At 43.0% G+C, this 21,398-nt stretch overlaps 1 protein-coding gene across 6 annotated transcripts in view; it reads left to right on the top strand.

Moving 5' to 3' along the window:
• Positions 1-963: 963 nt before the first annotated feature.
• BICD1 (BICD cargo adaptor 1) overlaps positions 964-21,398 on the top strand; it is a 176,232-nt gene continuing 155,797 nt past the window's right edge. For all 6 annotated transcript variants that reach the window (XM_048934322.1, XM_048934318.1, XM_048934319.1 and 3 more), the window contains exon 1: positions 964-1,244. In XM_048934322.1, coding sequence (XP_048790279.1) covers positions 1,032-1,244 — 213 coding nt within the window. In that variant the 5' untranslated portion in view covers positions 964-1,031. The remainder of the gene's footprint in view (positions 1,245-21,398) is intronic.

The following is a 21,398-nucleotide window of genomic DNA, read 5'->3' as shown; positions in this document are numbered from 1 at the left end:
GTCCTCCAGTTAATTTGAAAGACAAACAATGGGGTGACCACAGCTGATCTGACTCGGATCAGTGCTGCTGTCTGATCTCAGGGGAGAATGAATCACTCTCTACAGTGACCTGAAAGGAGGTTTTAGTGAGATGGAGGTTGGCCTCTTCTCCCAAGTAACAATGACAGGGTAAGAGGGAATGGCCTCAAGCTGCCCCAGAGGATGTTCAGGTTGGATATTAGGAAACATTTCTTCTCAGAAGGAGTGGTGCTGCAGTGGCACAGGCTGCCCAGGGAGGTGGTGGAGTCATCATCCCTGAAGGTATTCAATGACTGTGTGGATGTGGCACTGAGGGACGTGGTCAGTGGGCATGGTGGGGATGGGTTGGTTTTGAACTAGATGATCTTAGAGGTATTTTCCAATGATTATATAATTCTATGATCACTAGCACTGGCATCTCAGCCTGAGGTGCACCGGCCCCAGCTCAGCGCTGTGGTCCTTGCACGGGGACGGGAGCAGGCAGTGGTTCTCTCGCAGCTCCCTGGCAGCCAGCACTGCTCCTGCAGTCTCCTGGACCGCATCTCCTGTTCTATTTTTAACATCGCCGCGGTGCCGCGGTCGTCACCACAACCCGCTGAGCCAAGTGAGAGGGCTCCCATCGCTCCGCATCCCCACCTCGTTCCGGGCCGGCGGACGGGACCGAACCCGACAGGCCGCCGTCATCTTGAAGAGCGCAGGGGAGGGACCGCGCTGTGGGGGCGGGGGGGCCGGCAGCTTCCCGGGAGCCGCCGCACCGACGCGCACTCCCGCCCGCCCCAATCGCCGCCCCGGCCTCCTGCGGGCCTCGGGGCCGCCGCAGGGCCGGGGGAGGCGAGAGCGGCGGCGGAGCTGGGGGCGCGACTGCGGCGGGGCGGCGCTCGGCGGCCCCATCTCCGCCCGCATCCCCGTCCCCATCCTCAGGTCGGCGGTGCCGGTGCCGCCCCTCGGCCGCGCCCGCCCCCTCGCTGCTTCGGCGGCGCGGCGACGCGGTGCGCGGCAGAGCCGGCGGGGCTATGGCTGCGGAGGAGGTGCTGCAGGGCGCGGACCATTACAAGAGCGAAATCGAGCGGCTGACCCGGGAGCTCTCCGAGACGACCCACGAGAAGATCCAGGCGGCGGAATATGGGCTGGTGGTGCTGGAGGAGAAGCTCACCCTCAAGCAGCAGTACGACGAGCTGGAGGCGGAGTATGACGGCCTCAAGCAGGAGCTGGAGCAGCTGAAGGAGGTGAGCCGGCCCGGGCTTTTGTCTCTCCCCGCCGGCTGCGGGGCTGCCCACGCGTGTCAGTGACGGGGGAGCCCCGCTCCGGCCCGCCGCGGGTGGGCGAGCCGACGTGCGGGCCACGGAAGCTGCGGGGAGCCGCCGGGAGGGGAGCGGGGCTCGGCTGTAGCCGGGGCTAAAGACGGAGCTCCGGCTCGTGGCGGCAGACATCTGCGCCCCGGGGGGAGCTCGGGGCACGGCTGCGTCGGCTGCGGATGCTGAGAAGGGGAAATCAAACCGCGCGGAGCCGAGCGCTGAGCTAACGCTCGGACGTGGGAGCCGTGTAAACAGCTGTCTGCAGTGCCTGGGAAGGGAGACGATTCCTTCTGAAGTTATTTATAGGCTGGTTTCGTTCCGGCAGCCAGGGGAATCGCTGCCATCCGGGCAGAGAAAGTAGTCTTGAGGTCACCCCCACTCAGTGGAAATTAAAGTTCTGCGTCATGCTGAAAGGAGAAATGTTTGATACGAGGACTGGTTGGAGTTGGGCTTCCAAATGTGATTTTGTAGCATCCAGAGCACACGGTAGGTGAGTGCTATACGGCACCTTTTGGCTCTGTTGGACATGACTGACATATCATCACTCCTCTTGTGTTCATCATGAAGGGAAATAACCTGAGGTTGAGGCTGTGCACACACATGGGATCCCAGAAGGGGTATGTGCATACATTTACAGCACTGATAGCCCTACACTGCAGAGTGCTTCTGTGTGGTATTAGAATGTAAAGGATTCCCTCTTTCAAATAGGGAAGGGAAAGTACTGAACAGATTATTTTCCCCCAGATTTAAAAGGAATGTTTTGTTCTGCAAAAACATCTCACTGTATATAACATGCAGAAATTCTCTTCACTCAGTGATCAGGACCACGTTCCGTATGTGGAGGGAATTGAGGGAAATCACTCAGTGAATTTAGATCAGATACAAGTATTCTTTAGACCATCAGCTTTGCTGCACTTCTGGAAACATTTTAAATAAAATGAAGGTTTCGCTTTACTTGCAGGTAAATATGTTATGCTACAGGGTTACCCCATGGACCACAAGAATTTAAAAATTACGTGTTAAAGAAGAAGAAAGCTAATTTTCAGGAAAACCTATTCAACTTGATAACTGCCTCCCTATCTGCTGAGTCTATGCAGTAGGCTTGGGACTTTGAAATCAATAGTCCACGGATGGAGATATGCAACTGGCAGGGACATGAAGGCACTAATGGAATGGATGACACATCGGTGCACATGGCCACAGGTAGAAGGGGTAGTACAGGGAACTGAGAGTGAATTCAGAAGCTAGAGGGATTAGTCAACATGGTTAATTGAAATCAAAGATGGGCACAAATTCTCTTCCTGTTTACTTCCCCTTGAAGTCAATGGGATTGTGTGCTCTGCAGCTGTCCCACAGGGCTGTGCCTTCATGCTGTGCCAAGCGCAGCATGGATACGGAGATATCTATGGAAAAGGGAAGAGCAAAATTCTTGTAGCTTGCCTGATGCCAAGCCAGAGAGCAGCTACTCCTGTTTCCAGGTCAGGGTGTGGGCTTTCAGTTCCAGAGATCTCCATCACTGCAGATGGGGCATTTGTCCTCCCTGTATTCTCCAGAAGATTTGTTCTTTCTTGATAGGAGAAACTGCACTGATTCTTGTCACACATGCAGCCCTGCAATGGAGAATTTGCTCATATCCCTTCCTGTCACTATAAAGTATTTTCTAATCTTCTCTGTTAACACCAACTTTATGACTGTTCTTTAAGTGCAGATCAGATTCCTGTCTGTGAGCAGAAGCAAATGATGCCTATGATGACATTAGTGAGGCAGGATTTGGTCTGAGCTGGTTTGGGGATGCAGATTTTTGGGTTGTAGGGTTCTGTCTGAAAGCTCTCAAGTAAACTGACAGAAGCAACCCAAAGCCAGCTTTTTTATTAAGGATTCCTTCAGAATGTGTGGAGAAAGTCTATATGTGTTATCTCCAGATGGCACTGCAGGTGATACCCCAGGCTGTGGCCTGCAAATGGGGACATCAGAGCACTGTGACTGCATAGGAGCCAGCAACTTGCCTCGTATAGTCACAATCCTCACTGTGAGGATTTGTACTTCCACCCTGGCTTCTCTACATCTACAGCATCTCTGAAGTCAAAATGAAGTGTGGAAGTTGTGGATGCCCAGAGAACCTGTGGTGCCCCATGCCTGGAGGCATTCAAGCCCTGGTTGGATGGGGCCTGGGCAGCCTGAGCTGCTGGATGGTAGCCCTGCCCACGGCTGGAAGTTGGAACTAGATAGGATTTATGGTCCCCTCCAACCCCAAACATTCTGTGATTCTATGAAATGAGGTCTCAAGTGTGTACTGAAACAAATGGCTCATCCATTCAAGAGAAACAGTAGGTGCGATGGTGTGGGCAGAACTATGGTTAAGACTATTAGCTCTTCTTGTGCAGACTTTCTCTGAACACATTCATTTACCAGAGTCAAATCTTATCCTATTTTCTTTTTATCGAGGCAAGTCTTCATTTTTACATTATTTTATTATTAGATTCTTGTGTTCTGTTCTAAGGAGCTCATTGTATTTGTTGCTTCCTGTCTTTTCTTACTTTGCCATGGCTTAGACATCTAGGGTCTGAAGTCTTCTTCTCCATTCTTTTGCAGTTCAAAACTCAAGTGTACTTCAGTGGGGATTTTTCCATATAGGCTGCAATACAGAACTACAGCTATACCATAATTTCCATTGCTGGAGAGTGAGATGGGAACATAAGAGCATTATAGAATGTGAAAGCAAATTGCAATACATTACATCAAATATTAATTTTGTATATAGAATATATGCTACCCACCATGCAACATGAATTGTTCTAGTAACCTCTGCTGTTTCTTGTTGTTTCTTCACATGTTTCTCCTTTAGCCTAAGATTTGGATGTTTTGGGGCTGAAATTTTCAACAGTGACCTAACAAGGGCTTCTTCCAAAACAGAGCAGTTATTACATGTGTAAGCTGTTCAGAAAAGATGCAAAACATCTATCAGCTATTAACCTTCTGTTTTTTAAAATGAAATGAACAGTAGGAATGTGGAAAGGTTCATTGTGTTCTGTTGACTATAGCAGCCTTCAGTGTTACGAGATGGAGCAGTGGTGGTCTGGTGGTCCTGCAGTCAAACAAGATTGTCGGACTCATGTTGAAAAAGGCATTCTTATTTTAAAGCTTCATTATTTTCTGCAGACTTATTTATTTATTCTTCATTTTTCACTCCGACAATGATGTTTCCATGCCTTGTTTAATTATATCTCAAGCTGGTGGTATTTTGTCTCTGCAGTAAAATTGCTGTAGTTTTAGAGTTCTTGTTCAAAACGTTTTTTAGCAAATGTGCCTTTTAAACATGCAGTTAATAAGAGTTCAGAGAAAAACAGTCATGTGCATAAAGGTAACCTGCTTTACTGGGGTGGGGATTTCATTACCAGCATATTTTGTGGAAACCATTTTTCAGCATTTTTCATATTTGTATTTATATTGCATTTGCTATAAGTACAATCTCTGCTGTTAGTTTTTTATTCTTTTAATGACGTGTAGAAAGTCTTCATGGCTTTGCTGGGCAACCTGCTTAGCTGCCCTGCTTGAGCGAGGGGCTGGACAAGATGATTTTCCAACCTCAGCCATCCTGTGCTTCTATGATTAGTTGCTGTGTAGTAGGGGCCTGCAATGTTTTTAGAGGGGAGAAATATCAGTCACCTACAGTCATGATACAATGGGATTGAAAGCAGCTTTGGTGGCCAACTCTATGAGGCATTTAGGCCTGGGAAACCCTAAGCAGAGATTTCTTTTTGGAAATCAAATTATGGACATAGCAGCTAAACAGATGCTGAAGGGCCTCTCCTTGACTCCCTGTCTGACTAATTTAAACAGTTTCTCAGCTTCTTGGGTTTTATACATTTTATTCTAGGGGATCAAACTTCTCTGGATTATGGATAGAGCTGGCTATCTGATTTTTTATGTTGAGGGGGCAGGCTGGGGTCCCTAGTATTTGAAACCCAAGTATCCTTGGTAAAGTATTGGAAACCGGACTAGTGGTAAGCGGGGCTGTCTTCTGCAGATCCTAAATTTGTATTTTCCTTACCTCACAGAGGTGTTGCATCAATGGCTATTAAGTCCTTAGTTTAGTAATGTGGCTTCCACAAATAATTCTTTGTTTGTGACTGGAAAGAGCCTTGGGTGAGTAGAGCTGAAGCTATGTCTAGCAGCTTCTGTGCTGTTTGTTCTGCTCTTCCCTGCACCACTTTCATGACCCAAACTCCATCTCCTCACTCTCCTGACACAGTGCTGCCTCAACTGACTGACTCTTCTCCAAAGCCCTCTGCTTGCAGTTTCTTCTCTGCCTTCAATGAGGCTTTCTGGATCTGAAGAACAGCAGAAGGGAGGCTCCTTGTCCCAGAAACAGCCCTGTTAAATAGGTGATCCCTCCACACACCTGTCTGCTGCACAGGTTGCTTAGGAAAGTGCAGAGTGGCTCATAAATCCCAATGGGATGTTCTGAATTCAACCCAGAGATGAACATGTCCCAAATATGTAACTTGGGAGCTGTGAACTGATGCCATCTCAATATATATTTTGGCAACAGCGTACGTGGAATGAGGCTGAGCATTCCCAACACATCACCCTCATCTCAGCCCTTTGGAGCCTGCTCACACAGTGCCACCCACAAGGGCACAGCAAAATCAGACAAAGCTTTGGGTGCTCCTCCAGCTCTTCATCCATTACTCCGTGCTTTCCTTCTAAGCGCAGGCCTGCAACAAAATGGCCTGAGTTCAGCAGAGGACTGCAAGAGCTGTGAGGAGAGACTGAGGGAGCAGGGCCTGCTCAGCCTGGAGGAGAGAGGGCTCTGAGGAACTCTGCAGCAACCTGCCCAGTCCTGCAAGGGCATTCCTGAGAAGACAGAGCCAGCCTCTTCACAGCGTGGTGCAGCGGGAGGACAAGAGAAGTGGCAGTGGTTGAAACTAGAGAGGCTCGGGCTGGATTACAAGAGGAGCTGTTTTCCCATGAGGCCAGAAAGTGGCACGGGCTGCCCAGAGAGGTTGTGCTGTCTCCTCAGCTCAGAACTGACCCTGCTTTGAGCAGGAGGTGGGACTGGATGAGAAAGGAAGTAGGCAGCAGTGGGCCTGGAACACGCAAATTCTCTGGGAGTGCCCACTGTACCCAGTTCAATCCCAGCAGCAGCTTACTGTGCATTACCCAACACATAACAGCATGCTGCCTGGAAATAGTGACCATTAGCAGATACATAGCCTCGCTCCATGCCTGAATTTCACTTCTGGTTGTCATTGAGCCTGCATTGACCTCGTGTTAGTGAGGGAGCGTTTTGATGTGCTTTTCTCTCAGCAGGACAGCCCTGCGTTTCCCTTTGTCATTCCTACCCCTGTTCTGACTCTCAGATATGCAAATGTTTATACCGACCTCAATTAAAAATAACAGAGAAGGGGTCGGATGCTATCCGTAACCAGACTGGGTTATCAGACTGGTTTTCATTATCAGACATGATATGGTTCACAATACGTTCCTGTAAGTTGCTAAACCCGCACAGCCAAAAGTCAGTGTGGGGATAGGAATGAATGCCAAAGAAGCAGGGGAACAGAATGAGCTGCGTAAACAAGTACTGATGTTAAAAGAGATGCTCATCAAATTATGGTAGGATGGTTTCCTCTAAAAGGAAATGTATCCTGTGCATTAGCCTACAGAAAACGTAAGCAGCTGAAATAATGTTATGGGAAATTGCTGGAGCTTTGGCAGCATGCAAAGAAAAATGTAGATGATCTTTTTTTTTTCTTTTCTTTTTGTCAGAGGGACCTGTATTGCCAGTTCCTCTCACTAATTGCATTGTGTCCTTATGAGCCAGTACAGATAAACATGTAATTTGTTAGCCAATCCTTAAACAATGATAGCTTTAAACAGTTGCAGCTCACATACTACCAAAATAAATCTAAATAGAGTTCATTTTATTTTCTCCTCATAGTTAAATTGCTTTCTTACTTTCATTCTTCTAAGAAATTTTTAAGGAATCCCTCTTTTATCTGAGGATTTCAATTGTAGCACCTACGTGTTGAATTCTGAGATAACTAGGAGTTGGATTTTATGTCATGGAAAAGTTAATTTTCCTTAGATTTTCTATAAAATATTGAATTAGTACCGAATCTAAAATGACTGATTGCAGTGTTAATGGGGGAGCCAGGCATTGTTATTGTGAAATACTTCCTGTTTAAGATTTGAGAATGTAGAATGATGGCCGCTGAACAGACTTTAATCTAAAGGTCTGCATCTGTTTGGAATTAAGTCCTTTGTAATTAATTTAAAAAAATAATTCACTACCATCTTTTCACCCTCCTTTATGTGAAATATTTTTCCTTCCCTTCTGTATTGCGGTGTAGATTTTTCTTTTTGTGATGTGTGTGAATGCAGTCTATAAGCAGAACAGGAGTCAGACTTAACACCTGGCTTTATGGAAAATGCAACTGGGGAAAAACAGTGCTGGAGAAAATAACATTTGGCATAAAACAGTAATTTATGAGCATTCATCAAGGTAAAATGAGGAGCACTAAGTCAGATGCATAGACTAAATTTGCACCTGGACAGTTTCTACATACCTTGCGCAATTAATTGCCACTTGGAAGAATTAGATGCAAGTTCTCATATATATATTTTTTTCTGCATTAAGGGATTCTAAAAAAAATCAATTTCTCAAGCTCAAATGTGTCCATTTGAGTACCTCATTTTTCTGTTACGTTTTTGCATTGGTGTCTTGTTCAGCATATGGACAATGGAAATGAAATAGGAATCACTTGTGCTTCTGCATCTCTCATAGTTCTGTGATACTGTAAGGCTTTGCTGAGAAGTTGGCCTTGCCATGGATTTCCCTTCCCAATTTGTGTGATACCTGAGAGGGTAATGTTTAATTCAGTACAATTCTATACAATCCATTTTTTCGGTGATTTTAATTTATAATGGCAGAGATGAAAAGCATGCATTCATTTCTGTTGAACTGCCTTGCATTTGTGGCATGACTTTCATTTCTTTCATCTTTCTTCATTTCCTTCAGAACTTCACAACATCGTATTTTACGGGGGAAGAGAGAGGACATATCCTTAATTTAGAGGAATTGCTATGAATGTTCCCTTTGTCCCTTTATTCATGCTTGCATTGCTAGCAGCAGATGACTATGAGGATAAAACAGCAATTTTTCATACTGTCCTGTAAAGGCAGTCCACAGTACAGACCAGATACAGATGGATGCCATTAGGACTATTCCAAAGGTAAAAAACACATCTCTGCAAGGGCAGGTGCCCAAAGCTGAAGTAAGCAGGTAGGAACTGAGCTAGACTGCAGGTTAGTGCTTTAATGGGAACTGTGCTTCCCTGTGGAGAGTTTTATTTAATAAAGATATCATGATTCTAATATTTACATTTCTGAATGTCTTTCAGTATCAAAATTTAACAACAAACTTAAAGGAAAAAGCAGATTTCTGTCCTAAACCTTTAGTTTATTATATTATATCATTTGCTAAGAATATCAATGCGAAAAGGCTTTTGCTAAGAGGAAGATTGGTCCATTCCCATTTTCTGCATATCTCCTGTGATTCCTCCCACTCTGTCTGCAGCCTTTCATTTTCTGCTGCTTATTCTGGTGCAGCGTTCATCTCCAGTCCATGATGGTTTATGCTCTTTTCTATCTTCCCCTTTTCAGTCTCTGCCCTACATCTTAATTACTGTAGATTTGCGCCCCACAAGAGACTGACTTTTTTATGTATATATATAAAACCCTTTTTTTCAATCTGTGAATGTAAGAAATGTGGCAGACTAGACCTTCCATACTGTGTCCTGGTATTGCAATGACATGAGAGAATCATAAAAACACTTAGAAATGTTATTTTAATACAGGCTGAAAATGAAACAGCAGATTTGTCTGTTCTGCTTTGTAACAGCCTCGCCATTAAACCGATCCTTGGAAAGATGACTTCTAAGGCAATTTTAAAATTGATTGGCTGATGGAGTGCATGGGAGGATATCTTTTCCTAATGTTTTGCAAACAGCAAATCTATTTTTTTTTCTTTTTTTTTTTTCTTCTTTTTTTCCTCATTGTTTGGTTTCTGGGGTTATTTATTTAAGAAAACTGATGCACAGTGAGATTAGAAGTGCACTCAAGTACTTGTAATCAGGGCTGGGAGTAGAACCATTTACCCACACAGCCATGCCATACCTTTTCCTTCTTTCTTTCTCCTTTAATCACATTTAATTTGTCCCCATGCTGTATGGCTATGTGAAACCCATCTGTGCAGTAGGTAGGTTTCCACTGCTAGGATTAATGCATATAACACTGTGCTTAACCAATTGGTAGAAAGAAGTCCTCAGTTACCAGTTAGTCACCTTTCACTTCAGTCAGTCACATCAGGGGTCATTTCAATTGAATTATACAAACTCCAAACTCCATTCCTCCTTCCTGTTCCTTTTTTTTTTTTTTTTAATCTATTTGTTTATTTTTAATTTTGTGCTCTCAGAAATCGTAGATGGCACGTGGCAGGAGCAATGTTCTGCATTCAGCATCCACTCTGAGAAGGTTAGCCAACCCTGCGCAGCCTTTCCTTGGTTTCCCTGGTTATTCTGAATCTGTTTAAATGTCACTGCGCTGAGAATGAACTGTAACATGCTCTCACCACTGACTGATGCTTACTTCCATGGAGGGAGGTTGAAAGCTGTTAACAGCAGCAGTTTTAACTTCTGTTTTGGATACGTGGAGGAGGAGAACCAGCTCCTATTCATTGTAAGTAGTTACAGGGGCTTGGAGCAACTGGTCTAGTGGGAGGTATTGCTGCTATAGCAGGGGGATTGGAACCAAACCTGTGTGGTGTGGTCGACACACCTGTGAGATGGGATGTCATTCAGAGAGACCCAGGCAGGCTTGAGCAGTAGCCCAGGTGAACCTCATGAGGTTCAATAAATCCAAGTGCAAGGTCTTGCTCCTGGGTCATGGCAACCCCCACTGTTGGTACAGGCTGGGGGTGTAAGGATGGAGCACAGCCCTGCTGAAAAGGACTTGGGGTTATTGGTGAATGGCAAGCTGGGCATGAGCCAGCAGTGTGCTCTTGCAGCCCAGAAAACCAACCATATCCTGGGCTGCATTAAACGAAATGTGGCCAGCAGGTTGAAGGAGGTGATCCTGCCCCTTTGCTCTGCCCTGGTGAGACCTCACCTGGAGTACTGCATCCAGATGTGGAGTCCTCAGTGCAGGAGAGATGTGGGCCTGTTGGAGTGCATCCAGAGGGGAGCCAGAAAAATGATCATAGTGGTGGAACACCTCTCCTATGAGGACAGACTGGTAGAGGTGGGAGCAGACTTTTAGTGTCTGAGGGGGAGCTGTAAGAAGGAAGAGGACACTCTTTAGCAGGATGTGTTGTGATAGGACAAGGGGAAGTGGTTTCAAACTAGAAAAGAGGAGGTTACATACAAAGAAGGTTTTTATAGTAAGGGTGGTGAGGCACTGGCACAGGTTGCCCAGAGAGGTGGTGAATGCCCCATCCTTGGAGACACTCAGGATGAGTCTGGAGGGGCTCAGAGCATCCTGATCTACCTGTGTGTGTCCCTGTTCACTGCAGGGGGGTTGAACCAGGTGAGGACTATTGGAGGTCCTTTACAACTCAGAATATTCCAAGAATTTAAGAGTGTAGGTAGGAATTTGGGTCAGGCAAACAGAACTGGTGGCGTGGTGGAATAATTTATTTATATAAGTTTGGCTTTTGGCCAGACATGAACACAGCATGATTTGGATTTAGTCTTGCTCAGAACTGGAGTCTTCTCTACTCACATCCTCATGGCAAGATGCAGGATGCCAGATTCTAAGACCTGGCTTCAGATTTTTAGCAAGACAGAGAATTCAACCTTTGGCACTCCAGTGTTAAGAAAATTAGAGAGAATTAGGTATGTCTGTAGGTATGGGTACATGGAGAGTTCACATTTGGGTTAAAACCTCTGTGAAGATGCAGCATCTGGTTCTTAGTTTGATGACTAATCCAGGATCCTTAACAATTATTGCCCAACTTGAATAAAACATTTGCTCTCAATAGCTTGTACTTGTACTTTGTATAATTTGTAGCTTTAATAAAGACAAGTTCTTTTCAAGTGGGTGGGAAAAGTTTTTCTTTCCCAGAATACCTCACAAAGCTTTTAAAATCTTTTTAAAAAGTCACACTGTTCTGGATAAAACCAGGTTTCTGTACAATGATAGCAAACATGCAGAGTTGGTCTGAGTCTAGCTGAGGGGAATATTTGCATTCATTCCTTTTCTTACTGGTGCCTGTGATTCTCACCTACTGATAAATAGGGAAATAATAGGGAAATTTTATTGAAGTATCTCTTGTGAAGTATGTCTAGCAATATACCTATGTTTGGAATTGCACCTCAGGATCATTTATAGTAGGTATGACTTGAAGACAAGGGTAAAATAAAGCAATAATTTTGAGCCTGTGCCCACCACCAGCTGGCCAAAAGCTCTGCCATCAAAATATCATTGATAAAAAATCTCAGTCTTATAAACTCAGAATTCACATTACCTCCCACTAAAGCAGGGAGAACTGGAATAGTTATAAATACTAGGTCTCCAATATGTGGGCCACAATGATGCTTAGAGGGCTAGAGCATCTCTCGTGCAAAGAAAGGCTGAGGGAGCTGGGTTTGTTCAGAGAGGAGAAGAGAAGCTTCTGGGAATGCCTCACTGCAGCCATTTGGTACTTAAAGGGAGCATATCAACAAGATGGTGAATGACATTTTGTATGATCTGGTAGTGATAGGACAAGGGGGAATGGTTTTGAACTAAAAGAGGTTGGACGTTGGGTGGAAATTTTTTACTCAGAAGGTGGTGAGGCACTGGCACAGGCTGCCTGGAGAAGTTGTAGGTTCCCAATCCCTGGAGGTACTTAAGGCTAGGCTGATGAGGGTCCTGGGCAGTCTGATCTGCTGGGCGGCAGCCTTGCCCATAGCAGGGGGTTGGAACTGGGTAAGCTTTGAGGTCCCTTCCAGCTCAACCGTTTTATGATTCTATGGTTCTGTGATCCTATTCTTGAATCTTAATGAATTGTTATAACCCAGGATCAATAACTGATCATGTGTGTGCACTTGGCTAGCTCCGAATGCGTTAAGGGCAAGGTAAAATAAAACCAAAATGCTAACCAAAAAAAACCCAACAAAACAACCAGGCAGAAACCTGAAGAAATGAATTTTTCTGCTGACACGCACCTTATATCTGCAGTGAGCTAAAAATGGGCACTAGATCGATTAGTTACGAATCCATAAAACTTGTCAGAAATCTGGATCCTTAGTCGCAGTGTTTTGAAGTGAAATGTAAAGATATGATCAGAAGGGAACTTTTAAAATAATGTGTATGGTATATGATTACATGTAAGAGAAGTGATAGTACAACTGGTATGCCTTTGTATGGTATGTCTTTGTATCTAAGAGGGATGAAGGCACACAAGGTTTGTTAGGAGTTCAGATCTTTGGACATCTGGTAATTCAGTTTCTTGGGCATTAGGTAAGTTCTTACTTTCTCTGCCAGTTTAGGCTGGTGCTGGCCATCTGGTGATAACATAACTTTCCCTTAACATACTGTAAGCTCAACTGTGTAAAAATAGGAGCAAGACTTGGAACAACATTGGTGACTGATAACATTTTTCAAATGTGCTGAATTTGAAGTTACAGTGATGCTATGTATTCTTTGATGCTTCTTATTCCTAAAAAAAAAAACCCCAACACATTGAAGTGATAGAAGTGAAGTATCAAACTCAGGTACGCAGAAGTTTGCACCATCAAATCTGTACTTCTGTTATCGTGGAAAACACAGTTGGTTCTTTATTAAGCAGGCTGAGCAGGTTTGTACTGAGACCTGTGGCATCTTTTTACTCAATTACTTTGAAATTACAGATGCCATTTGGGTAGATTCCAGGATGCACCTTTAGGCCCCTGCATTAATTTATTTATTTCTTTATATTGCAATCTACTTAACACTGCTTTATGATTTGTGAGATTTGTGATTTTCTTTTTTTGCCTTCTTGCTTGCTCTAGAGTTCTGGAATGTATTCAAGATCAGGAAATGAAATGACAACTTGAGTCAGCTTTGACAGTTGCTGTTTGAAAAATACTTCAGTCACTGTTCCTTGGGCTGACATTATACAGATTCAGAGTCATTCCTGTGTTGTTTTTTTGCTTTTATATCAGGTTAGAATGATGAGAAGAGCCTTAAATTGAAAGTGAGCATGTAAGCCTTCTTTGGGTATAAATAAGTCCTTCCCTGGGTATAGCAAGCAGTAAGTACTGCAGTTGAAAATTGTGCTGTATATGCTTTGTGTGCTGTAACAATCCCTTAGTAGCAAGATTCTTTTTGAGGGAGAGCCCCTGGTTTCTCTATCAGTTCAGGCAGGGCTAGGTATGGGTAGTTTCTTGCTGTTATTCAAGGATCCACTTGCTGTGTAATTAATTGCTAATTATTCCACACTGAAAACTTGTGTTTAAAAAATGGAAACTGGAATTCTGCCCCAAAAACCCATCAGAGAGACTTACTCCTGGCAGGTTCTTCAGCTGTTTCCTTTGGAATGCCATAGGTTAAGAATGAGAGGCCTCTATTTCAATGCACTATTTATTTTAACAGAAAGCAATCCAGAATCTGATAAGCAACTTTTTTTCAGAGCTTGCAGCCCAGTGCTTTGTGCTACGTAGAGAGCTGTAGCTGTGTGAATGGCAATGTTTCCTGGTGCTGGAGGGAGCAAGGGAAGGGCAGAAGCAGTGAGTCAGCATGGTGCTGCCGGAGGGATGGATGGACGCCCGATGAGGCTGACACCAGTGGGGGTCCTCACCAGGAGTGAAGTGTGTGTGTCAGACAGGCAAAAGGGATGAGATATAAGTAGTAATGATGAGATAATGCATCAACATAAAGAGATCTGTAGTAATTGAAAAAGAATTTTGTTAGTAAACATGAAAAAATAAATTGCTATGCTAAGAAAGAACAGGCAGCGCTCTGTCAAAGTGGAAACGTTCTGAAAAATCAAAATACTGCTTGCTTCATGAGCTGCTGTTTTGTCCACTAGATCTCAGTGGGGTGGAATAAATTGTTATTTATTGCCTGCCGGTAGTACCTGGGGACTCTGGGATGCCTGGCACAATGAATTCAAGCATATAAATGAAAGGTTAGAGATTTGACTGTGGAAATAGACAATCTTGTTGGGGATTTGCTATTAAGGAAAAATAAGGGGAATTTACAGATGAGAGTAAATGGAGGCCCAGAAGCCATGCAGAGACAGGTTGTTCCATAACTGCATAAGAAATCTATGGCTAAATAACAAAGAGAATAGAGATTTTCTCAGCTGTAATCCAATCATTTATCTTTTAAAAATTCATCCGTGTGAAAAGATTGATCAACCAGAAAGCCAGAGAAAACAGCAGCCTTGTTCTCACTGGCCAGCTTGTGCAGTAGCTTGCACTGGTGCCAGTGAGACCAATAAGGCCAGTTAAGAATGATTGTGCTGGTAGTTTTGCTACTGTGATACAATCAAAACTGAAGGAAAAATGAGGATTAAAAACCTACAGAAACCCGTTAGGTTTCTTAATGAGTTAGTTGTCAGTGTTTCGGTGAGAAAGCCCTTGTCATTAGAGACAGTCAGCAGCTCCTCACTGGTACCCTATTGACTTGTGGGGCTGCTCCTTCACCCTCCCACCACTCCCAGTCCTTGTCCCAGCGCACACTCAGGGTACCTGACATCCCCAGGTGTGACCCTGTCTCTCCTCCCAGCTGCTCTTTCACTTCTGCTCTTCTGCTTCTTCTTCCTCCTTTGGCTGCTGGCCATTTTGGGCTGCCTTTGTCATGCTTGTAGCAGCCTACTCCTTCCCACTCATTCCTTTCCAAAACACAACTCCTCTCAGCTGCAGTTTTTTGTTCTTTCCTGATTTTCAATTGTTCTTGCAGGAGGAGATCAATTCCAGCCAGCTCCCTCTGTAAGGGATGCTCCATGCCTCTCCTCCTCCAGTGCTCTCACCACAGAGTGATGCTTTGTTGTCATTGCCGTATGTGGGAAGGTTATATGGCACGGGTTATTGTAGAGGGCCGGACACGTGGGCTGCCCTTTGTCATGGTGGTATGTGGGAAATGTCTGTGAGGCATGACCTTTGTAGTGGGCTGAGAGCTCAGGCCTGCCATAATCAGGCTTCAGCACTAAATTAGACTTCTTGCAGAACTGGCAGTAGCTAATGTGGAGCTTGGCCTGGGTTCTTGTAGGCAGCAAGTTCTGTGGGGCAAGGCCTGCCCTTTCCTGCCTGTTTGTATGGAGTGCAATACAGTGAGCGTCTTTTCTTGGCTGGGACAATGAGGTCCTATGGCAATATGAGTAATTAATAATAATAATGGGGCCTCTGATATGGATGGGTTATTAGAAATAATTTCTTTCTGCCAGTTGCTTCTATAGAATGTGGTTTTGAACTCAGAGACCCTGAAAGAGATAATCAAAACACAAGCAGCTGTCACAAACCTTTAGCTTCATTTATCTAGGCAGTGATGGAAATTCCTGCAACTGAATTGCCTGATACCTTACTGCTTTTTGTATGTTCTGTTGCAGCATGGAGGTCTTATGCAACTGACCCTCCTTCTGTTAAAGACCATTCTCAATACCAAGTGCGTTTCAGCCATCTATTCTAAAGGAAAAAAAAGCAAGGTCATGCAAAGCAAACCAATGATCCTCTATTGCTTTGCACTCAGTTCACTTAGTGTGTGTGGTGTTGCTGAATAGAGCAAGCTGTGATGAGTACCCTGGTACCCTGCTGCAGGGTGATCCCAGTAGCCACAAGAGGTGGGCTCTTGTCTGCAGATGTCATCTTTGAGGTGGTAGTAGCTTAGAATCCATGCAAGCAGATTGGGCCTAAAGGAAGGATAAAGCATTTGGTTGCTTTGCACTCCTTCAGCAGCTGTTCTTACGGCTGTCCTTACTGCTGTCTCAGTAGGAGTGGCATAGTGGCATCTACCATACAGGTTGCTCTTTAAATGAACCTGGTGTATGATAGTGAAAGAAGGCCTGTAACATTGTTTGCCTGTCCACATGGCTCATGGGAGTCTGGAGGCTCCTTCTGTCCATCTTCTTCTCCATATGCACAGGCCTTAAGAAAGCTACAACTTTCTTTGTAGCTTGTGTCAGAATTCTTCTAAAAAAGGTAATAGTGACTCCTGAACTTAAGGCTAGGTATCCAAAACATACTTTGTCCTTCCAATTTGTTCCATAATAATAAAAAAACATACTCATTCAATAAATGTAAATCTGATTTATTCAAGAAGCTGGTGACATGATGGTAAAGATGAGTGTGATTGGGAACGTCACATCATAATTCATGCTTCTAGAGTACTGTGCTTCCAGTAAGCAAGCAAGAATGCAAGGCAGCCTCAGCAGATTATTACTAATGAAGAAGATAGTCATTTCAGAACTTATTTTTCAATCTCTGTTCTATTTCTATGCTATGGTAACCATAGCAATTACAGAACAGTTTCACTGTTTTAACCTTGCTATCATCGAAACCTCTTCTGGTGACTAGCATGTTACTATAAGGAACACACTGTGGCCTACAGCCAAAGCCACTGGTACTAATATAAAGTTAGATTTTATCTGTTCTCATAAGGTATGCAGAGCCAGGTACAGAAAGTATTTTTTCAAATTATTTTTTATAAACAGATTGGGCTACATGACAACACTGTGTGAATTATGATCTGAATTCTCTGCTGCTGCAGCACTCCTAAATTATGCTAACAGAAGATTTGGCCCTCTGTAGTGTTAATTCATACAACTCTAATAGCAACTGTCATTACAATTTTCCCAGAACTACAGGGTGTTTTGATGGGAGGACCTGGCAGTAGAATGCAGGTGCTGATGACTCAATGGTCAGTGCTCTGTCTTCTGAGTCAGATGTGATCTATAGTTAGTAGTTTGGTATTTTGTATGATGCTGTTATGAGATATAAAGACATCTATTTTCATCAAATTATTCCTTTTTATTTTCTTTTTTTTTTTCTTTTTTTTTTTCAAGAAGACAAAGAAGGCAATTAGCATTCTGTTTACTTTTTTTGTAGATTTGGTGCCAAGGTGGTTACTTCTGATGATGGGTTCACTCTTTCTAGTATTGAACAGGATGGTTCACTACTATGCTACTTTCTCCTCTGAGGGAAGAAGCAACTCAATTCTAGAATAAACAATTGAAGAAGGGGATTTGATGGTTGAGAAATAATTATGCTGTTTCCATTCAGTGTTGTCTGCATATTGTAAGGGTGAAGTGATTTCTGCTTTGAAAGCTGAGCAGATCCATGGGAGCCTGTATGGCCTCAGTGGGTGTGACAAATTCAAAGCAGCTTCCAGAACCAGGTCTATAATCTTCTGAGAAACCTTTGGGGAGAAGGTCCATATTGCTTTGTGCCAGTTCCCTGCTAGTTTGTTTCTAGCTAACTACTTTTACAGAGCTGGTAGGAAAGATTAATCACATTCACAGTCTTTATATCTCAGTGAAACTTGGTCATAATTTGCCAACAGATTCTAAGTTATCAGAACAGGTGAAACTTTAATTGCTCATAGGAAATGGGCTAAGACTTGCTGCCTCTTGTTTCTTATGCATAGCTAAGTCTAAATTTATGATACTAAACTTCCCACTTTCCATGCTCAAATGCATCCTAATGAGGCTTAAAATCAAGTTCCTTTCTCAAGCACCCTGTTGCAAGTTCTGAGATATTCTATAGATGTCAGTAGGAATCCACGTTTTTGTGGAGTTTTTCACATTTGGGATTTGTTTGCAGAAAGATTTTCTTTCATGGTAGTTATACTTTAGCTGGGTTATGGAGCTTTTGCACTGGTGCAGCATGGAGTGAAAAGGGAATGTCAGCTTTTATAAGCCAGAAAGCCCCTTATGTTGGAATAGGTAAGAGAAGAAACTGGTCCTCACAGCTGATCTAAAAGTTGTAGCTTTTTGTGAATTTTAGCTGGAAATTTGGTCTGATATACTGGAGAAATCCCAGTGAACAAGCTGTTTGAATTACCAGTCACTCTAAGTGTGACAGTCAAATACTTGACTGACCAAAGAATGAAATGTGGGCACACCGGTTCCCAGGTTAATCACCTACTCATTTGTTGCAGTGCATCTTTCAGAATCTGTTCAACAACTTGATTTAAGAGATCAGCAGAAACACTGTACAGCAAGACTCTTTCTATAACATCTATAAAGAGTATTACTATGAAAATACTCATTAAGAAGGCCTAATTTTAAGTTGTGCAATCTGGAGGAGGAGCTGCTAAGTAACTTTTATGTTGTGTCGTTTATGAAAGATAAATTTGTGTCTGAAATCCATTTGACTTGCTGACTACAGAAGCAAATAAGTGAAAGAGTATGCTCTTAAGAGACCTACTTTACCCCTAAAGGTCTCAAATAGACTAAAGTTCCCTTAGCAGTTGTATAGAAACAAGACTATTTAAAGCAATATGCAGTTAGCACATATTCCTGGGAAATCTGCTCTTGGTGCCCTTTCTTGAGCAGGGGGATGTATCAGATGGCCTTCAAAGGGCTCTTTTAGCTTCAATCATTCTGTGATCCTGTGACTCTAAGTAAATGAGTTCTTAAAACTGACTTTGAAACTTTGGGTGTAGTGGTGGAGGATCTTTCCTTCTCTATTTGAATTACCTTGATGCTTTCATAAAGTAAAGGAAAGCAAAGCAAGAGATCAGGTTTCCAGGATAAGCACCCCACAAAGGAAGGCTGCACATCAGATTTATCCAGTACTAGAATTAGTAACCCTGTGGACAACATCCTGAGCTAGCTAGAACTGGAACGTAGATGCTGGATGAGCACATTAATTTGGCTTTGTTAGTTTCGTCTCAGTGCTCAAGGTCGCAGTCTTTGTTTGACTATACTTTTGATGGAATGTACTGGATTTCTTATTTCTTTCTTGACTTTGTCCAGTAATGTGTATAATCCAGATAAGGAACCTTCTGTGTATGCAGAACTCTAATCTCACAGTAACAGTCAACATTAAGAGGTTAAAAAGATACTCATGGAAAAGTAGGTCCCCTAAAATGTACATTCTTACCACCAAGCTGCTCAGGGTTGCATGTGTCATGTCTGCACACAGCGATCTACAGCATCTGTGAACAGCAACCTGCCAGGGCCAGAGACAAGCAAGACTGGCAATGCTGGTTCTTGTAATACCAGCATTAAAGAGCTCCAGCTGCAAAATTTTCTCACTGGTTGGCCAGTGTATAAATGGTTTTTAAAATGACTACTAACATGTGTTTTTATCCTGCGCCTTTTTTTTACCATATAACATGGGTGTAGAGTGTAAGATGATGTTATCAACTCTTTCCCTCAAAAGCAGCCAACAACAAATAAACAGCAGCTCTCCTGTCCTCTCTGTGCCTGTGTGTAGGGATTTATATAAGTATACAAGCATCATTGGGAATTAGATGAGATGCTTCTCAAACCACAAATGTAAGTCTATTTTCAGCAATCACTTCATTTGTGATCACAATAACTTTGTGATGTAGAAACTAAACTTGCATCTCTAACTGGCTGAAATAAAACAGCTTAATCAATTGAGATTAAAACAATTCAAAATAGCTTGCAGCCTTTCCTTTCAATTTCAGTGGAAGCCTGTTTTATTTCCTAGATACTGTCTCAATTTTATCTACATATCCATGTCATTCAGAGAAGGCAGTTTTTAACTTTGTAATGGAAGTACGAAGTAGTTTGAGAAAGCAGCGAGAAAAAGAGCTTGCACTTATTATTCATTTCAAAGTATAATATGAATTATATCTTCTGTAACTTTTTTTTGGTTTATTTTGGCCATAATTGCATAAAATGTTAAGCATAGAATCATAAAGGTTGGAAAAGACTCTCTAAGGTCATTTAGTTCAACCATCACTTCACTACCATGCCACTAACCCATGTTCCTCAGTGCCACGTCCACACGTTTCTTGAAAACTTCAGAGATGGTGATATTGACGTTTTTGTAAGGTATTTCTGTGCAAATATTACATTTCTGCATAGTGCTGTATACCTATAATAATTACCCCTGCTTAAAGAAGCCTTGTTCATAATTTATGAATTACGCTCACATTCCCACAAGCTCGGAATTTTTAAGTAGTTTATTATAGGTACACACAGACAGTCATGAAGAAGCTCATTTTTAATTCATATGGGATTCAGTATTGCATAAATTGACAGCTTTTAGTGTCAAACATACAATGAGATGATCTGGGGAATATTTCTACATGCATATATGAAATCTGATGGTGGGTACAGGTGCAACATTAAAAGCCTGTCGGGAAGTAAAGCCATTGGGGTGATGTTAGGTGTGGGCTATCTGTCTTTCTGATGAATTGAAGTCTAGAGAGCCATACAATTTTGATGGTACATTTTCCTAAAGAGAACACCTGAGGCAGATAAGAGGCTGGTTTGAAACATTTTAAGGAAGCCAGGCTGACCCAGATTTTCTGTGCAATTTAGGTTTGCAGGAATGAATTTACAGCAGTCCAAGGAGACCAGGTATTCTTGCTGTCCCTGAAATCCCATAGTGTGAGAACAGGGATGATTAAGCCTGCAGTCATATAAATTATTCCTGTTGTTGTCTTACCGGAATAAGGGATTATTGCCTTTACCTATTGATCTTCTCTCCTTTTCTTCCCATTACATTGCCCACTACTGATGGCCTGATTGCTCCTTAATGCATTTTTGGAGAACATGTGATGACAAGCAAAGTCTAAAGTCTTCAGTCATAGTGTTTTAGTAATATTACGAGGAAAAGAGAAATATTCTCTTTAGGATATAGGATATTCTTTTCTTTCTTTTTTTTTTTTTTTTTAATAGGTTTGGCATAGCTGTAGGATCAGATGAGAGAGAAAAGTAGAAGGGAAAGGAGGCAGGCCTTGAGGGATGGGGATGTTCCATGGTTATAACAGAAAAGCCACATGGGCTCTGAATTGGCTGAAAAGTTACAGATTGATCTTAATCAGTATTCCAGGAGCTATTTCTCTGTCTGAGCTTTCACACTGGAGTTGGCTGTTACTCCTTTGATCTGGATGCTTCTATTCTATGCTAAATAAATGCACAGC

The sequence above is a fragment of the Lagopus muta genome, chromosome 1 (genome assembly GCF_023343835.1).
Source record: "Lagopus muta isolate bLagMut1 chromosome 1, bLagMut1 primary, whole genome shotgun sequence".
Classification (NCBI taxonomy): Eukaryota; Metazoa; Chordata; class Aves; order Galliformes; family Phasianidae; genus Lagopus; species Lagopus muta.
This window is presented reverse-complemented; position numbering and strand designations above follow the sequence as displayed.